Source organism: Hakea prostrata, chromosome 4 (assembly GCF_041222555.1).
Source record: "Hakea prostrata isolate BN-2017 chromosome 4, UWA_Hpros_2, whole genome shotgun sequence".
NCBI lineage: Eukaryota > Viridiplantae > Streptophyta > Magnoliopsida > Proteales > Proteaceae > Hakea > Hakea prostrata.
The window spans coordinates 4,588,521-4,607,120 of NC_142603.1; the positions used below are offsets into that span (position 1 = coordinate 4,588,521).

Consider the following 18,600-nt stretch of genomic DNA (forward strand, 5'->3'; position numbering starts at 1 on the left):
GGATCAGTTTGGTTCAAACCAAACCAAATATTAAAAATCTTTTCTTTGTTTAATTGCTCCAAAGCAAAATCCAAAGGAGAAACGAGTTGCTGCAATGCTGTAATCCGATCTAAGCTTATCTTTCCTTGCCTAAAGATATAAAATACACAAATTACAGAAGAAAATTTTCTCATTAAAGAGATAAATTATCCAACATGTAATATTGGCGGACCCATGATGTAACATTGGGGGTCGAAGAATAAAAGCCAGATAACCTTCCCGATGGGGAACCACTAATGTTTTTTTGCCACACATTCGTGTTTTTCTTGCTTCCCACTCCTGTTAGGATTTTTAATATTTGGTTTGATTTGAATCGAGCTGAACCTAGGGTCCGGGTTAAAGCAACTAAACCGAGTCACTACTACTTAAAAAGTTTTTTGTTCACATACCAATGATCAACGGTGAGGATTTAATTAAAACTTCAACTTTTAATCCTGACCTTTCGCTGATTGGAGTAGTGCCACGTAGGCACTGATGCCAAGCAAAATCCCATTTTTGGTGGGAGTGTAATTTATTATTTATTCTCTTTATATATATATATATATGTGAATTCTTTATTCTCTATTTCTCTTAATAATTATAAATTTAAGTCTCTAGTTTTTTGTCATCTTAATCCAGGGCTATGTAGCATATAAAACTGAATACCGTACCAATTAAAGTTTCGGTGTGTAATTTCACAGTTTGAAACCTATAGCCATAGGTAAGGGTGTCAATTTGGTTAAAAAACCGTTGAACCGTTTTGGATACGGATCATATCGTCGGTAAATCCGTTTACCGTGCCCAAACCGACGCCTGTTTGTTTGCAAAGGTGGGGGGGAAAAAGTGGTGGGAAACATGTGGGTCCTTTCCGGGGTGAGGAGGAGAACTGAAGGAAATGGTTTGGTGGAAAATTGATGGGGTGCGATCCCGTTTTTTTTATACAGTATCATATCGTCGGTAAATACCGTTTACCATACCGTCAAACCGAATACGTATCCCGTTTGTCATACTGTATACCGCATAACCATAGCCCTAAGTCCCTAATTCTAAACACTAACTTTCCTCTGTTCTTGTTCGTCACATTCAAAGAGAAGAACAGAGAGCAGAGGCAGCGACTGCGAGACTGATGCGGTGAATGGTGATGCCTCTCGAGTCTCGATCTTCCTGACCTCCTTCAATCCTCTCTCGTTCTTCTTTCTCAAATCTGAAATCTACCAGGGAAGAAAAGGATAAGGTAGGAGATATCAATTCTGCGGTTCTAAGGTCCCATGGCCATGACTCATGAGGAATGAAGCTAGAAACCACTACACGCTGTCGCTGCCTACTATTGGTTCCGATGAAAACAAATTTACTGTGGAGATGGGTAGCCATGCCAGCCATCAGTGTTTGTTTAATTGAATGTTCCCAAGTGAAGATTTAGATTAATTCGTCTCCATCTGTGTCTTTGTTTCATCATTTCGATCATTTCCATCCAGGCAACCGAAGGTAACTCATTTTATCTATTTCTCCAGTTCAGTTTTTTGTTTCACCTGATTAGTACTTCCTCTTTCCCTTCTCGATTCTTTGTATTTTGAAGGTTTTAATTTTATGAAAGCCCTTGTTTGGTTTTATTTCGTCTGTTCTGTTGTCAATTTGTTTTCTTTCTTCCTTTTAGGTAGCATTTGCGAGGATTGGTTTTAATTCCTGTTTTTGCTGTTGTTTCTGTATTTCGTTTTATGAAAAGATTATAGATTGCAGCCTGATCAGTGGACCCTTTGATTTCTCATTTTAAAATTCCTGCTGCCTCTTAGTCTGCATTGAATATGAAATGATTTAGGTGGAACAGTGTGAGGTGAGATTCGTTTATATAATTCCAATTGATTTCTCATATTCAAATAGAATGCTTATCTGGATCTTTCTAGGCTTGTTGCAATGTCGCATGCGTGGGAGAGAGAGTTGTAGCTGGACCATATAGAATGATGCAACACTTACGATTGCTCTGTGATTATCTCTTTCCCATCTACCAGCAATTCAAGAAAGACTACAAACAGCATTCCATCGTAATCTAAGCAGTGCAAGCACATCCCTACATTTTTTTACAACTTGTTGTGATGAAAACATTACAGTTGATTCCCATATTGTTATATACTTTATTAGTTTGTCAATTGAGGTATTGTGAACTGTCCCTTTACTTACATTTTGTTTAGTGTCTGTTTCCGTAAATTCTCTCAGTTTGCTGTTGGTAAGGTCAATGGTCAGTTGAGCTCCCTTGACCATCGTTGTAGTAAAACTGTTGGGATACATCCAGTCCAAGAGGATCAAATCCATTGTCACCTGGGAGGCTGTGTTCAATATGAATAGTTACCCGTTAGATTTGAGAAATCTTATCATATGATCATAATATCATTATACATTAATGAATCCATGAATTTACCTGCCATTGAGATACCCTGGAGTGGCCAAACCCGGCAACACTCACCCTTGGCTTCAATCTTTAACGAATTTTCCTACCAAAAAAGAAAAAAATCTTTAATGAATTTGGAGCTGATGAAGCGGCTCTTCTGATGGGGAATCCTCTAGTAAGTCTGCCTGAAGAGCCTGTGAGGAACTTTGCTCTAAACTTGCATGGCTGCTGCAGACCTGCTTGAGGATATGAAATATTGTTCTCAAACAATTTCGTAACAAAACCGTACCGTATACCGAACCGTGCCATTTTTCTATACCGATTTTATACCGGTTTCATACCGTACCGGGTTTTTTTTTTTTATTTCTAGCCCCGGTTTCCAAGGCTTTGCCCTGACTAATCCGGTGTTCGACCCTAATACGGTACGGTTATGATTTGAGGTTTTCAAATTCAATACCGAATCGACACCCTTAGGAATCGACACCCTTAGTCTAAGGTAATCTCGAATTTCCCTACGTTTTGATTTTTCCTTTTCGATACTTGATTGGGTTCTACTTTTAGTGTTCCAGTTGATCTTGATCGTTCGAAATTTGTTTGTGTTGTTGTCTCAGTTTGTTCTATTTGTGGGTTAATTGACCAGTTGTGTCTGAGCATTCGTCTATTACGGTAGTATCTGTTCATTGATTGTTAAGTGATTGCTTTTGGCCTCTCTATTGATGGGTTGCCTGGTGATTTGATTATTTGCTTTTGGAGTTGTCTTATTTATTCATCTTCATCATTTCCTAAATAAAACCTGGCAAATCCTTCGATAGTTGCTCCTTTGAATTTTCTATATATGTGCACTGGTGATGGCAGGGAGCAATGAGGATGTTGCTATGTCGTTAACCTGCTTACCATGTTGTACGTTAAGACAAGCGTAGAACAAAGATGGAGAAAATGCTCCTTATTATGGATTAGGCCTCTGCAATTTTCTTTATTGTGCTTTTCAAATCAGTGAACTCATATTAATATTTAGAAGTGGCAAGAGTAACAATATTTTTTTTTAAATGTAAGTATTTAGTGTTTGCTCTTGCCAATTGAGGAATTGTGAAGCTGAATTTTTGGAAGGATTGTTATCAGAGGAGTCAGTTGTCCCTTTCAATCTGGCAAATAGAAGTAGTCTTCCCAGTTTGGGAACTCTGAAACAGTAAAACAAACTATACAGCTTGTTGAGTTGTGTTTATCTCATTCTTTGGCAACATGAGAGCCAGATTTTTGCTAGATTGTCTCATTGCAGTTTTGTTCCCTCCCACGCCTTGATGACAAGGATATGCATGTCAGTTAGAAGCTATCAGGAAAACTTGGATCGAATACACCACAAGGAATTGGATTTCAAGTATGAAGCTTAAACTAGGAATCATAAAGTGACTTTGCACTTTCAGCCAGTAGTTATAGTGAAACTCAACAAGACTCAGCCAGAACATCACTGACAAAGAATGCAATGAAAGAGTGACAGTTTAGCCGGGAAAGTATAAAACAATTCCAATGCCACTTTGGACAATAAGGACTTTCCTTTAGAGCATAAATTAGTCAGAGCATTGGATCTTAATAAACCAATAACAAAAGTGGATTTGGTTCTTTCGTACTGAAATTATGCCACACTATATAGTATATTTAAACTATTTTCCTACACACATTTCATACCAAAACCCTACCGTATTGTGCAAATTTGGTACATTATGCTTTTGGTATTCAAAGTGGTGGTTACCGTACCGATTGACACCCTTACTTATACAGGGTAATTTTCATATGGACCCCCTAAGGTTTGGTCTCGGTCACTTTTAGTCCAAAAAAAAATTCCTTTTGCGTATGCCTCCCCTGTGGTTTCTAGAAATAACTAATTAAGGACAAATCATAATTTTGATGACCAAAATACCCTTATAGTGCAATGGTCAATATTGTACCATGTATGCCATTTGATCTAACGGTTTATGTTGAAAGACAAATTATGATTATACATTTAATATTTTTATTTTATATTCATAAGATTTCGAATTTACAATATTATGTCCTTGATTGAAACTTAATGAAAACCCATTTCCATTACTTACCATAAAAATAAAAAATAAGAAAGTCTCAGAGAGTGTCTGAGTTCTATTGAGAAAATGTGTGGTGGTGCGATGATCTATGACCTCATCCCACGCAATCGAGGTCGTTCCGCCCGCTGCTTCCGATTTCTGGTCTGATCTCAACTCCACAAACAGCTTAGATTTCCATTGCTGCAACCCGCAGCAACCACCGACGAAGCTTTTCACGTGGGACTTTATTCGAACAGGTAGTGAGAGTGGCACTGATCAAAAGAATGGCAAGAGGCAAAGAAATAATAAGTCCAGGGGGATTCGACAACATCCATGGGGAAAATGGGCTGCCGAAATTTGCGATCCTAGAAAAGGAGTTAGAGTGTGGTGGCTACCTTCAACACAGCAGAAGAAGCTGCTAGGGCTTATGATACGGAAGCAAGGAAGATAAAGGGTAAGAAAGCCAAGGTGAATTTCCCAAATGAGAGCGATTTGTAGAATGCCACAAAATCTGCTACTCGTGGGAATCCCCAAGTTTCTACCAACATTGAGTATGGATTTCTTGAACAGCTCGAAGGTCAGGTTTGCTAGCGATATGCATCAGATGGTAGCGTTTCTACAGTTTTATACTTCCTTGTTTCCAATCCAAACCCAATTGACCTTGTGGCTGTTCCACCTACACCCATTCTGGTTCCATTGCCACTGCCAGAAGGAGATAATTGTGTATGAACCAGATGTTGATGATTCAATAACGATAGCTGAGCAAGTTAAAATGAAGGCAGATATCAATGAAGCATAGAGGCTATCGAAAGAACTGATGCAATTCGAGACATACATGAAATTCTACCAAATTTCGTATTTGGTCGGGGTAAGTGAAACCGCCGATCAAGATAACGTAGTTGCAGCGTTCCCTTGGAGCTCCAGAGCTTGACGACGATGTTCCTCTTTCAAGCATATCAGAAAATGCCTGATTTCCCCTCTTTTTTTTTTCCTTTTCTTTTGGGGTTATGTTATGTGGTGGTAGTGGGGGTGAATCTTATTATTCGTTATGTATTGTGATCTTATATATATATTCAATCAAGGACATAATTTTGTAAATTTGAAATCTTAAGAGTTTTGAATATAAAATTAAAAAAAAAATTACACGGTATATAATCTTGACCATTGAACTATAAGAGTATTTTGGTCATCAAAATTATAATTGATCCTTAATTAGTTATTTATAGGAATCACAGGGAGGATTTTTTTTTTTGGATTAAAAATGACTTGGACTAAACCGGGACCAGATGAAAATTACCCCACTTATATATAAAAAGTGTTTTTGTAATAAAAATAAGTCGTAAGGGTAGCGGCGTAGCGCAAAAGCTTAGGTTCATTTGAAACGAAGGTAAACACCTTGAGAGCTGTTTGCAGTTGCTGGTAGAGAAAAGCATCGCCGTTGCAGGTGAATGTATAAAAGTAAGAGCTGCTAACAGTTGCCGGTGAATTTCTCTCATTTCCAAGCCTAGGGTTTTTGGTTGCTCGTGCTGGGTATAGGGCTTCTTACATTCTTTAACATTTCTCCTGCTTCTCTATTTTTCTGTTTCTTTACCCTAAATAAAACCCTGTCCCTTGTTTCTCATCTGAAAGGCGGAAACAGTCTTCTTTTAAGCCCCTTTGTCATAGAAGATCATTTGATCGAAGAGTATCTGAGTTATCTGTAACGAAAAACTATTTTGGAGTACTCCATTTTCCGTTGGTGGGGTTTTCTTTTGCTTGGTTCGGCTCTTTCATTTCTTTATATGGGCATGGGTGGGTAAGTTTCTATCTCTCACATCCATGTTAGGGAGCTGGTTCGCGAGTTTTGAGTGTTCTTGGTTACATTTTTTGTTTGTACTGGATGCCATCCTTGTGAAGAAATCCTTCTCACCCATGATGCTCTGTCTTTATCATATTGTATTTTGTGTTATCTAGCTTCGAAGGTAGCGAGTTTGGATTTTTCCACTTGTTATTTTCCTGTTCCTTCTAGTTGAGTTTTGCTGGAATATTGGCTGAGCCTTTTTCGGAGGAACAGAGTAAATTCTGTCAGTAGAAGAATTTAAGGTCATGAGTTTGTAATTTAGTACACTGGGCTTGATAATCTCATCTAGGACTGCTTGCTGAGAATCTTTAGTAAACAATGATTTGAGTTATTATTGTCCATTTACACATGTTAATTATATGAGCAAATTGCACTAGCACTCCAAAATGGAGGCCTTAAAGCACTCACACCCCACTTTATGTTTAAAAAGCACAGAGACCCAAAAATTGAATTTTTATTGGATATATTTGTCAAATTTAGCACCGAAAACCTTTCAGACACTATTTATTATAGGGATATTTTTGAAAATAAACAGTAATTTAACTGTTTTCAATGATAAATTTGATAAATATATCCAATAAAAATCCAATTTTGGGGTCTCTGTGTTTTTTAAACATAAAGTGGCGTGTCAGTGCTTTAAGGCCTCCATTTTGGGGTGTCAATGCAATTTGCTCTAATTATATTGAATATCTTTTATGCTATTCAGATGAATTAGCTGGATGTTCCTTTTTTATTGATGATTGGATGTCATATTGAGAAGTCCAGAGGACTGTTGACTGACCTGTTGCTTCTGTGCAGGTGTCACAGCCAACAGAAGCACTGTTGCAGGGACTAGAGCAGCTGCAGGAGTCTTTCACTGACGCCAGTGCCGATGAAAATCTGTTCTTTGAAGCTCTATTAATTTGGATAGCCAAAACTGAATGCTAATAGGTTCTAATTTAAAAAACTGGAAGTAGGTTTAGTTTTGAATTCTGCTTTGTTTACCATGTACTAAACTGAACTGGTTCACATCTTGTCACTGCTACTCCTTGTCAATCATTTACCTGTTCTAGGTTCTAGCTAGTACATACTACCATACTGTACAACAGCAGCAAGAAGGTAGAAACATCATCAATGGCGGAACTAAAGTTGTCAGAGAGAGAGATCTAACTCGAATAGAGAGGATAGGTGCACATTCTCACATTCGGGGACTTGGGTTGGACTCAGCACTGGAGCCAAGGGCCGTATCTGAAGGCATGGTTGGACAAGGACCTGCACGCAAGGCAGCAGGTGTCATCCTTCAGATGATCAAAGAAGGAAAAATTGCCGGTCGAGCAATCCTCCTTGCTGGGCAACCTGGCACCGGAAAGACTGCAATTGCCATGGGCATGGCAAAGTCCCTTGGCCAAGAGACCCCCTTTGCAATGATGTCTGGCAGTGAGCTCTTCTCCCTTGAGATGTCCAAGACTGAAGCCCTAATGCAGGCTTTCCGCAAAGCTATAGGTGTCCGAATTAAGGAAGAGACTGAAATCATCGAAGGAGAGGTGGTTGAGATCCAGATTGATCGCCCTGCTGTTTCTGGTGCTGCTTCAAAGACTGGCAAGTTGACCCTGAAAACGACAGAGATGGAAACTGTGTACGATCTTGGTGCAAAGATGATTGAGGCTTTGAACAAGCAGAAAGTCCAGAGTGGAGATGTCATTGCTATTGATAAGGCTTCTGGAAAGATCACAAAGCTTGGCAGATCATTTGCTAGGTCCAAGGATTACGATGCCATGGGTCCACAAACTAAGTTCGTGCAGTGCCCTGATGGGGAGTTGCAGAAGAGAAGGGAGGTTGTGCACTCTGTCACGCTTCATGAGATTGATGTCATCAATAGCAGGTAGCCTCACTCTAGTTCTTTTGTCCCATGCTACAGTTGCTACTTTTTCTATTACTTTGTCCAACTCCATACTATGTTATCATGACGACAACATTGTCATTATTACATCAACTATTTTTTGATTTGCATCTATCCTGAGTATTCTTTCTTATGGTTTTATTGGTTATCAGTTACAACTCTAACCCATTACCATTTGAAAGCATCATTTATCAATGGGCAGTTGGATTTAGAATTCTTCACGTATAAGTTAAAGTGGTGTCTAGCATGTGGCATCCTTTCAAAGTTGTTTAGAATTCTTCATTTACGGATACTGATTTTAAAATTCCTCCTTGATAATGCATATTGTTGTGCAATCCTTGGAGGCTCTAGTATGGACATTGCTATCCTTACAGAAAAGCTTATAATTTTGTCATTTTATGATTAGATCCTAGTACGAGTTGGGGGAGATGGTCAAGGTTTAGTGTGTACAATCAGATTCATTGTCTTTACCTGGAAGGACATCTACAAGTTCCTTGTAAGTTATTGCCGTATGTGAGTTACAATGTGGAGAAAATGGTTACATCAGGTTGTTGTAGTCATAGGCCAAATTTTGGTTGAAACCACCTAAGTTTCAATTTTGCCTTGCCGAAACGGAGCTAGGGGGCAATTTTTTTCTTTCTTGGACTGAGTTCTGCAAATTCTGTTTACAAGTGTCCCAAATCTCACTCAAGTTTGTGAAATTTTGTAGAACTTGCAGGTGACACTGTCCGGAATTTTGGGGAATTCTTCCTTTTTGTTTGCCATTTTTGCCTCTTTCAACCTCTTTGTCACTCAAAAATCATCACTTCTTTCTCTTTCTTCACCTTGTTCACTGCTTACTCCATGGTTATAGTCCTTGTGGAGTATGTGGTGGAGTTGCTGGATTACTGATGCTATTTGTATGTCTGCATATCGTATGGGAATGGATCAGGATCAGGTGCATCATTTGTGGACTCCATCTTTGGATATCAAACACACTTAGTTGGCGCCAGTTCAGCCATCATCCTCTTAGAGTCCATTCCTTGACGATACATTCCTTAGGTTGAGATATCCAGTTTATGCTAAGGATGACACCTATAGATTCACAATATCAGACTACCTGAATGAATATGCCAAGACTATGACATGGGAATCTTTTGTGCAGTATTCAGAGCAGTGGATCAGATCTTACCAATACTACATGTCTTGGGGAATGGATCCACCAAGGAACTCAACTTGGAATTGAATGAAGATGTCAGCATAAGTTTCCTTTTGGTCATTAGCTTTGTGGCTATTGTATTTGTATGAAACATTTAAAGTACTTATAAAATAATTTGTTCAACTTACAAGTCTTTGTATTTGTTAGAACCTCTCAAGTATACTACCACTTGAATGATAACTCTTCATTGGTTTTATAGCAAAATACCTATGCCATTGTGTTCTTTATGCTTTAAATAGGTTGTATGCAAATATGCAAATAAAAATCCATGCAACTAGGGCCTAAACCAAGGAGCAAGCTGGACCAAGAAAATTCCTAGGTTTCGACTGAGATGGTCAAAATTTCGATCTCATCTCAAAACCTTAGTTGTTGGATCATATTCTGATTCTGGCTGTTGTGGTATCATATTCCGTAGCAGGTTGATTTTGCAGATAAGTTGGCAAGAGGTGGGGCTATGAAGGTTCAGTTTTGTGTTGCACCTTTCCTCCATTTTTAATTTCAAATTGTATTTCACCCCCTCCCCTCCATGTTTTCTGATGTACTGCTTTTGGATTTTTGGTTGTAAAGGTTTGGTGATTTCAGTGGAAATTGTTAACCAAATACTAGGTAATTTTAATTGAAAACAACATGCCTGAACCAGGACCAAAATTGTGTTTTGATCTTCTGGTTCATCAATTAGACTCATAAACCTCTATTACCATGACTAATGGTCATGTTTCACTCTGTTTAAATGTGGGTGGACAGAGAAATCCTCTACTATTTTCATTCATTCGTTTTCTTATGAAATACAAGGTCACCTCCACAGTCTACTTTTGGGATTTTCACACCAGGGCTTCATTGTCATGCAGTAATGGCATTGAAACCTGTTAGAAGACAGAACCTGAGTAATCAAATGAAGAAAATTAGGTGGAGAAAGAGGAGAAAATGCCATAGAAAAGTGTAAGAGAGGCCGCCTGTTATAGTTATAATATATTATATATATCGGGCCCCTCTCCTTGTATATACACCAACTTTTCATGTGAACCTAAACAATTGAATAAGTTTTAAAGGTCTAAATTACCCTAGCACCTCAACAAAACCAGTAAGTACAACCTTTTTATTGCTTATATTTCAGATGTATGTTTTAATATGGAAATCTCGGTTGTTGATGATATGGTAAAAGCTTCCAGTTGCGTACACCATCTATGAACCCTTACCTGTTAGAAAGAGAGTTGTGATTAAGGTCGCCAGTTACCTAATATTATGCTCATGGATGTCCAAGAACGTTCCTGCCCAGATTAACTATTTGTACTGAAAGGTTCATTTCCGTTGATAAGCTGAATTTGAAAAATAGAAAATCTCTCAACCATTGATTCAGAAGGGACTGGGTCTATGGAAGAAGGCATGGCTAAAGGGTTTAGGATATATTCCCCTCAACCCTCTTCGAGTATGCTGCAGGACTGGTGGCTTTCCTGTTCTGTATCTCCTTGTTTTTTAGTTCTTCCAACCCCAGGTCAGTGTCTTACCTTCCAGAAGTTTGAGGCAGCCTTTTTTGGTTTGCTTTTTAGCTGGTTGAGACCATAGATAATGCTCTCATCTCTGTTCTTATTGGTCTGAAACATTATGATTAGTTTTTAACAATTTAAAGCCCTTGGAAATCAGAACAAAAAATGTGGAGAAGGGAGCAGAGGACTAAATAGTTGTATTGAACCTTAGTAGTCCCCTTCCCGTACCCTTTATTTATTTAATGCTAACTACACATGCAACGTAGGATTCCTATCCTACTTTTAATAGGGATCTCTCAAGTGGAAACAGAAATAGAACTCAAACCAAAACCTAATTATAAATAAATAGAACTCAAAATTTCTTCAACAAACTTCTGCTTGTTTCTGATCTTAATCCTCAGCTTTTGTGGCCATATGTTGAGTTCTAGTATTTATGTGCTCTTTTACCCTCACTCTTGTGGCCATATGTTGAGTTTTATCATTTCTGCACTCCTTGTCCACTAGAGCTAGATTCATGAATCACCTGTTTCTGAAATCGCTGATTCTTGCCAAACTTTAGCACCTGTTAGTTTTAATCCAAAACAGTACTTGACTGGATTTTCTGGGTCAGCAGATCAATCACTGTTGAGCCCCCCCCCCTCTTTCGTTCTCTTTTTTATTTTCCCCCCCTCCCTATCAACTGTAGAACCATGAATGATGCAGTTGCCATGGCTTGGTTGGACTGACGTGATCTACTTTGGAGGCCCAAGCCAAGGGTTGGTCATAAACCAGTTTCCTGGTCTGGCAAGGGCTGGTAGTTTACTTAGGATGCACTTTTTTAATTTCTCTCATTTACTTGAATGGGCAGATTACTTCAGGTAGGTTCCTTTTTTGGGTGTGGCTTAGCTTGCCATTTTTCTTTGAGTTCTTTACATTTGTAGATACGTTTCTATCTCTACTTCTATCCTGTTAGATTCCAAATTATTGTTTGTGTTTGAAGATCCATCCTTTAGATTCACCTAAAGTTCTTGGAGCAGTTAAGACAAGAATCCTTCTAGAACGTTGAATTGCATTAGTTCTATACTTGTGAACTCACGAGTTTAGATTTGCCATCAGAAAGCCTCATGTTGAGTCCACTAAATTTTCTGAATACTTATAACTACATACATAAATTTTGAATTTCAGTTAGGGTTTTAACATAACTCTTAACCTTTAAGTTACCTCTCATTAGTTACTAGATGTTTAGGCTTACTTAAAACTTGGAAATTGAAAACTACTTCCTTGATTGTCCAAGCTCTAATATCTATCATATTTCTTAAAGATGACTTGACTTTTTTTTCCTTTCTCCCTTTTTTCCTTTGGGGAGAAATCTTAAAGATGGCCTCATTAAAGCTTGCTATCTCTGGTTGAGATTTTCATTTTGCATTTTTTTGTGGGGCTCATAAAAAAATAAAGGAGATATTCAAAATTGTAATAACTATAGGGGTATTAAACTGATGAGCCATACTATGAAATTATGGGAGAGAGTAATTGAAACTCGTTTGAGACACTTGATCACAATTTCGGAAAACCAATTTGGGTTTATGCTGGCTACAACGAAGGCTATTTACCTAATTAGGAGACTTATGGAAAGGCATAGAGAGTGTACGAAAGACCTTCATGTGGTATTTAATGACTTAGAAAAAACTTATGATAGAGCTCCTAGAGCTTTAATTTGGCAAGTACTAAAGAAAAAAAGTGTTGCAAGTAAATATGTGGATATAGTTAAGGATATGTATGATGGTTCAGGGACAAGTATAAGAACAACGGGGGACAAAACAATGAATTTTTAATTATAGTTGGGCTACATCAAGGATCAACTTTAAGCCCATATTTATTTGCACTTGTAGTGGATGAATTAACCAAAGACATTCAAGATGAGGTCCTTTGGTGTATTTTTTTTTGCTGATGATATTGTGTTGATAGATGAGATTTTAATAGGGATTAATATCAAGTAAGAATCATGGAGAGCAACTTTGGAAATAATAGGCTTTAAATTTAGTAGAATAAAAGCAGAATATCTAGTGTGTAACTTTAGTCATGATCGGGCAGACGATGAGGTGGTGAAATTTGACGATAAGGAGATTCCTCGGAGTGATTGTTTTAGGTATCTATGTTTAATCATAAATAAACGAGGTGATATAGATGATGATGTTTTCCAAAGAATTAAAATAGGGTGGATGAAGTGGAGAGGTGCATCTGGGTTTTTGTGTGATTGACGTATTCCATTAAAGCTTAAAGAAAAATTCTATAGGATCGTCATTCGACCAACTATGATGTATGGTGCAAAGTGTTGGGCTTATATAGATAAATTCAATGTAGCAGAAATGAGGATGCTAAGATGGATGAGTGGCAAAACTGGGAAGGATAACATAAGAAATGATCATATTAAAGTTGGTTTGGGAGTTGTTCCCATAAATGATAAGCTTCAAGAAAGTCCTTTGAGGGGTTACGGACACGTTCAACGGTTACCTATAAATGCCCTGTACGGATAAGTGATAATCCAAATTGAAGGAACCAGAAGAGTTAGGGGCAGACCTAAGATAACCTTAAGAGAAGTGGTGAGAAATGATATGCATAACTTTGGTCTTGTATCTAGCATGCCTCAAATAGAACAGATTGGAATGTAAGAATCCATGTAGCCGATCCTATTTAGTTGGAAGAGGGCTTTATTGTTGTGTGTGTGTTGTTTTTTTTTTTTTTTTTGGCGGGGGGGGGTTGGTTGGGAAGGCTGTTTTGGTAGTGCAACAGCGGAGTGCCAAATCTTTAGTTTAATTAGGAGTCTCTTATTTAGTATTCTATAAATAAGTGAACCATGTGCTTGGAAATTGGTGTTGTTATTGAAATTTTATTTGATTTTAAACTTAGAATTTCATAGAATTTGGTGTTTCTTCTTCTGGCTTCAACCGTATGAAATTTTGGTTGATTTTGAACTTGGAATTTTGGTAGTTCTCTCTAGGCTTCAGCCTTATGCTGCTGCTGCTGTTATGTTTTCCAGCATCTGGGTTCAATTTTTGAACTTCACCTTTATTCCTCAAAAAGTTCATAGCTATGATAATTTTGCCCACTTTTGATTTGTTGTGGACACAAGTCTATTATAGATTTGGTTTAAAAAGCTCAATGATTTTTTGCAACTCAATTTGGCCATAACTTCAAACTTGGAGGTGCTTATGTTCAGACTTCACAAACCATGCTAAGTGCAAATAGTTTCTGATGAGCTTTGTATGGTTATAACCCCTCTAAAACGAACTTTTATGGTATGATTTTGGCTTGTTAAAATTGAATGCTTTTACTTTCTGATGACATCAGTGAGCAGTTCTGAGTTTTCCGGCCACACCGACGTAGAGATCATCCCACGACAACATCTATGTGGATCGATGATGAGTTCGGAGGTTATCGATTTGCTAGGATTTTATGGTTTGATGAGAAACACTGCTCATAGGTAGTTTGTCATGTTATTTTCCTTAGTCTTAGTGGGTTGGGTAGTAGTTTACTATTGAAATATTTTAATTTCATATTTGAGTCTTTATGGGCTGGGCCTAGAGTCTATTTTGACCTAATTTTGAATTATTTTGAGTTTGGGTTATATTTACAACTTAAGTTGGGGTTATTTTGGGAATTAAACATGTAGAGTTGTGAGGGATCAATTTTTTTATTTAAACCTTGTGTGAAATTCGTTTTTGGAGGTAATGAATGAAAGAATTTGAAAAGAAAGAGCTCATGTTGCTTTTTCTCTCTCTCTCTTTCTTTCTCTCTCTCTCCTAGTAGAACCAGCACTTCCCCCTCTCTCCAGGTAATCTCTCTCTCCTCCTTTCACCTTTGTTTCCCACTAGAAAAATTCCCCTTTCTCTCCTCTACAAAGATCTACTATTTTTTTCTCAAAAAAAGACCTAGTTTCTTTCCTGGAAATCTTCTTCTTTTTCCCCAAACCCCACGGTTTTGTTTTTCTTGCAGAAAAAAAAAAGTCTTTGTTTTTTTTTCCTTCCCTCTTTCCCTTATACGGTAGTCTAGTTGTCTTTTGTTAGTCTCCCTTCCCTTCTCTTTGTTTCTTTTCTTTCTCTCCCTCTCTCTTATCACCTACTCTCTTTCCTAGGATACACATTACTTCAAAATATTTTTTTCTCCTTTCCTAGGATTCACCACTACTTCAAAATATTTTTTCTTTCTCTTATTTTTGTTCCTAGATGTTTTCTAACCCCTGTTTTGCAGCTAGGATCAGCAGGTAACATTATCTCTCCCAAAATATTTCTCATTTATTCTTTGGCAGTAGTTTTGTTTAAAACAAAAACTTCCCAAGACTCCCTTTACATTGTTAATTATTGAATTCCTTGTTAGAAATTTGATATTGATTAGGACAGCTCTATTTTTCTTTAAGTTTCTTAATACCCTTGCATTCAATTTAGTGTTATGGTGCCAAGATCCCCATCCCTTTGTTTCCATATTGATTCTTGTTTAGTTGTGCTTACCAGTAAGACTTATTGTGTTTATTTCTCTACTTTAGCTGTCTTACATGCATGATTAATCAGATTTCAAGTGCTGAAAATTCCTTTCTTTACTATCTGTCAAGAATAGATGTTTAATTCTAAGAGTCTAGTAGCCCACTTTGTAGGTCCCCTAATTTCTAGGGTTTCTCCTACATCACTTTCCTGCCAGTCTGCTATAGTACTCTGGGAAATTTTTATTTTTCCCCAAGGTTTTAATTTTTGTTTTTTGGTTGACTTGAGGGTTAAGAATGAACTGCTAAAATCTTATTTGGGTCTGCACACTGCTGAATTTTATATAAAATTCCAGTTGATTCCTGGTTATGGGATGTGCCATCTATCAATGGATTGATTGACAATAAAATGTTGTTTTTATATTGTGATTTTAGTGCTTTTATTTAGGTAATTGGGCTGGCTCATCTGTAGTATAAATTGGGAATTTCTGATTCCACTCAGACTTGGATGTGCATGCATCTTTTAATCCTGCATGGGCAAGGGTTTCCTAGTGTGTACCTGATCATGTAATCCTTGCTGGTCTAAGATCATTTCATACCGTGTGTCAGTTGGATGAGACTGAAATTTGGTTTATGATGTAGACCCCAAAATCTAATGCTCACGGTTTACTGAGAGGATGCATGGACAATTGCACATGCATGAAAATGAGGGGGTAGATTATTGATCTTGAGGGTGAAATTTGATATTGGTCAATCCAGATACAATGGTCAGAATCATCACATCACCCCTCAACATGGCACGATTGGATGTGTAGACCAGCTACGATATCTGCTCTCAGTCTCTGCAGTTTTGAGAACCTTGATACCCTTCATTATAAGTTGTTTTGTGTTAGAGCTGACCATTTTCAAATCTTTTAGTTTTTATCACGTTGGATGCTGCTGCTTACATTTTGAAGTTATTTATTATGCATATTCTAACCCCTTAGAAAGGGAGCCTTTCATCAGAAGTGAATTGATGTCTGATTTGTGCTTGATCTCAAACTTTCAGGACACAAGGATTTCTAGCTCTCTTCACTGGTGATACTGGTGAAATTCGTGCAGAGGTGAGGGAGCAGATTGACACAAAGGTTGCAGAGTGGAGGGAGGAAGGGAAAGCAGAGATAGTGCCTGGGGTACTTTTCATTGATGAGGTTCACATGCTTGACATTGAATGCTTCTCATTTCTGAACCGGGCACTAGAAAATGAAATGGCACCAATTCTAGTTGTTGCCACCAACAGAGGGATCACAACCATCCGGGGCACAAACTACAAATCTCCTCATGGCATACCTATTGATCTTCTTGATCGATTGCTCATCATCTCCACACAGCCCTACACAGAAGATGATATACGTAAGATCCTTGACATCAGATGCCAAGAAGAAGATGTTGAGATGTCTGAGGATGCAAAGGTCTTGTTGACAAAGATTGGGGTTGAAGCATCCTTGAGGTATGCAATCCACCTCATTACCTCAGCAGCATTGGCTTGCCAGAAGCGGAAGGGGAGGCTTGTTGAAATGGAAGACATCAGTAGGGTGTATCAGCTGTTCCTGGATGTCAGGCGATCGACACAGTATCTGATGGAATATCAAAACCAGTATATGTTCAGTGAAGTTCCAGCAAGAGAGGGAGATGAAGATGAAGCCATGGATGGTCTGAAAGGTGTTTAGACATTGTCTCCTAATGATGCAAACCATTCTGCTGTGTCATCTTTCTGGGAAATTGGCAGAAGAATATCAAGATAATGAGATAGTAGCTCTCATGTGCATGAAATAGTTGATGAATTTTCTTTGTATGTAAAAAGGATGGACAGGACGAAGGTGATTTTGCGGTTTTCTGTTTTCCTTATAGGCAAGTGTCACGGTATGAACCTCTGCCTGTCCTTCCAGAACATTGCGAGGCATGGTATTCAGTCGAGATTTTATTATATTGGTCTTTCTTATTTGTATTTTTTTGTGAGATCATCTCTGGTGAAGGGGTGCAAGTTTGGCCCTGGCAGGCCTAATCTGCCCTGGCCTACCTTGAGCTTGAACAGGGCATGGGTTGAGAATCCTGGCCTAAGGCAGTTAGGGTTAGAGGTTTCTCGACTCTGAGTCAGGGCCAGGCTGGGCCAAGGTTGAGGCGTTGAGCTGTGCATGAGCTTACCTTACCGGCGTTGTCCTCCTCTTTTTTCTCTAGGCTAATCCCTGACTCCCCGCCTCTCCCTTCCTGCCCATCATGGTTAGGGCCAAATTTGCAAGTTCTCTTTTCTTCTTCCTCCTTCCATGCTCACCTCTATAACCTGAATCGGCAAGAATCGGGATCTGTTGGATTTTGGATTCCAATTCAAATAGACCGGTTTGCACGCGAGTTTAAAATTCGTGGATGAAGGAGTTGGTTGATTTGTGTATTGAATGGAACAACACGCTTCCTAATAGAATATCAATTGCATGTAAGTGGGAAGGAGTTGGGAAGGAGACCCAAGTCACCCAACAAGATTATTCAGTAATCTTATCTTTTCTTGGTTGTTAAACGCAGGAGGACATAAAGGTACACAAGCCGTAGTTGTCGGCTTCAGAGTCTTCAAAGTGGACCTTCAACAGAGAGAGGGGCCCGACCTAGCTGGTACTGATTACTTAACTGGTAGGGACAACTGGTCAATCTCTCTGGTTTGGGGCTGTGTTGACTACTGGATTATTGGCTAGGTTGCGAAAGTAGAGAATTGCCTGAGATTTGAGATTTGAGATTTGAGTTTTGAGATCAGGGGTAACGCTAACACTAAGGCGATGGCAGTTCAAGGGGACGCGCCCATGTGAGCACTCTGCCCGGTGAGCTTCGAAGTTTGAACGGGTCATGGCCTCTGGGGACTTTAGTCAAACATTGGGAACGCAACGTGAGCCTTGGCACTTGGCTGCCTGAGGCATATGACGACAAACCCAACCCCATTCAAATGAGTATGGGAAAGCAGAGTTGTGAAACGTGTACGTGACACTGAAGAACTAAACTAAACTGTGGGGTATCCTTAACTTATTAGGGTCAGGAATTTAAGGCACCAATTTGTGTGGTACTGTGAAAAACTGGACGACTCTGTGTGGGGTTTGCTTACCTTTAAGGTTCAGGAATTTAAGGCACCAACCACAATCATATGACAGTAACTGAGCTGCCCAAGACCCCTCCCACCTTCATTTTTACTACCAAAACCCTAACTAACTCTATTCAATTTCCTTTACTATACTACCCTGTGTTATTTATCAGTACAAGGAAGACATT

The 18,600-nt window shown here is 38.6% G+C and overlaps 1 protein-coding gene across 1 annotated transcript; it reads left to right on the plus strand.

The window, feature by feature from the left end:
* Positions 1-1,096: 1,096 nt before the first annotated feature.
* LOC149017241 (uncharacterized) lies at positions 1,097-17,305 on the plus strand. Its single transcript, XM_089151571.1, is given in 4 exon segments — positions 1,097-1,503; positions 7,097-7,433; positions 7,436-8,159; positions 16,361-17,305. Coding segments are annotated over 3 exon segments (1,407 nt in total). The 5' UTR covers positions 1,097-1,503; positions 7,097-7,411; the 3' UTR covers positions 17,022-17,305.
* The last annotated feature ends 1,295 nt before the right edge of the window (positions 17,306-18,600 follow it).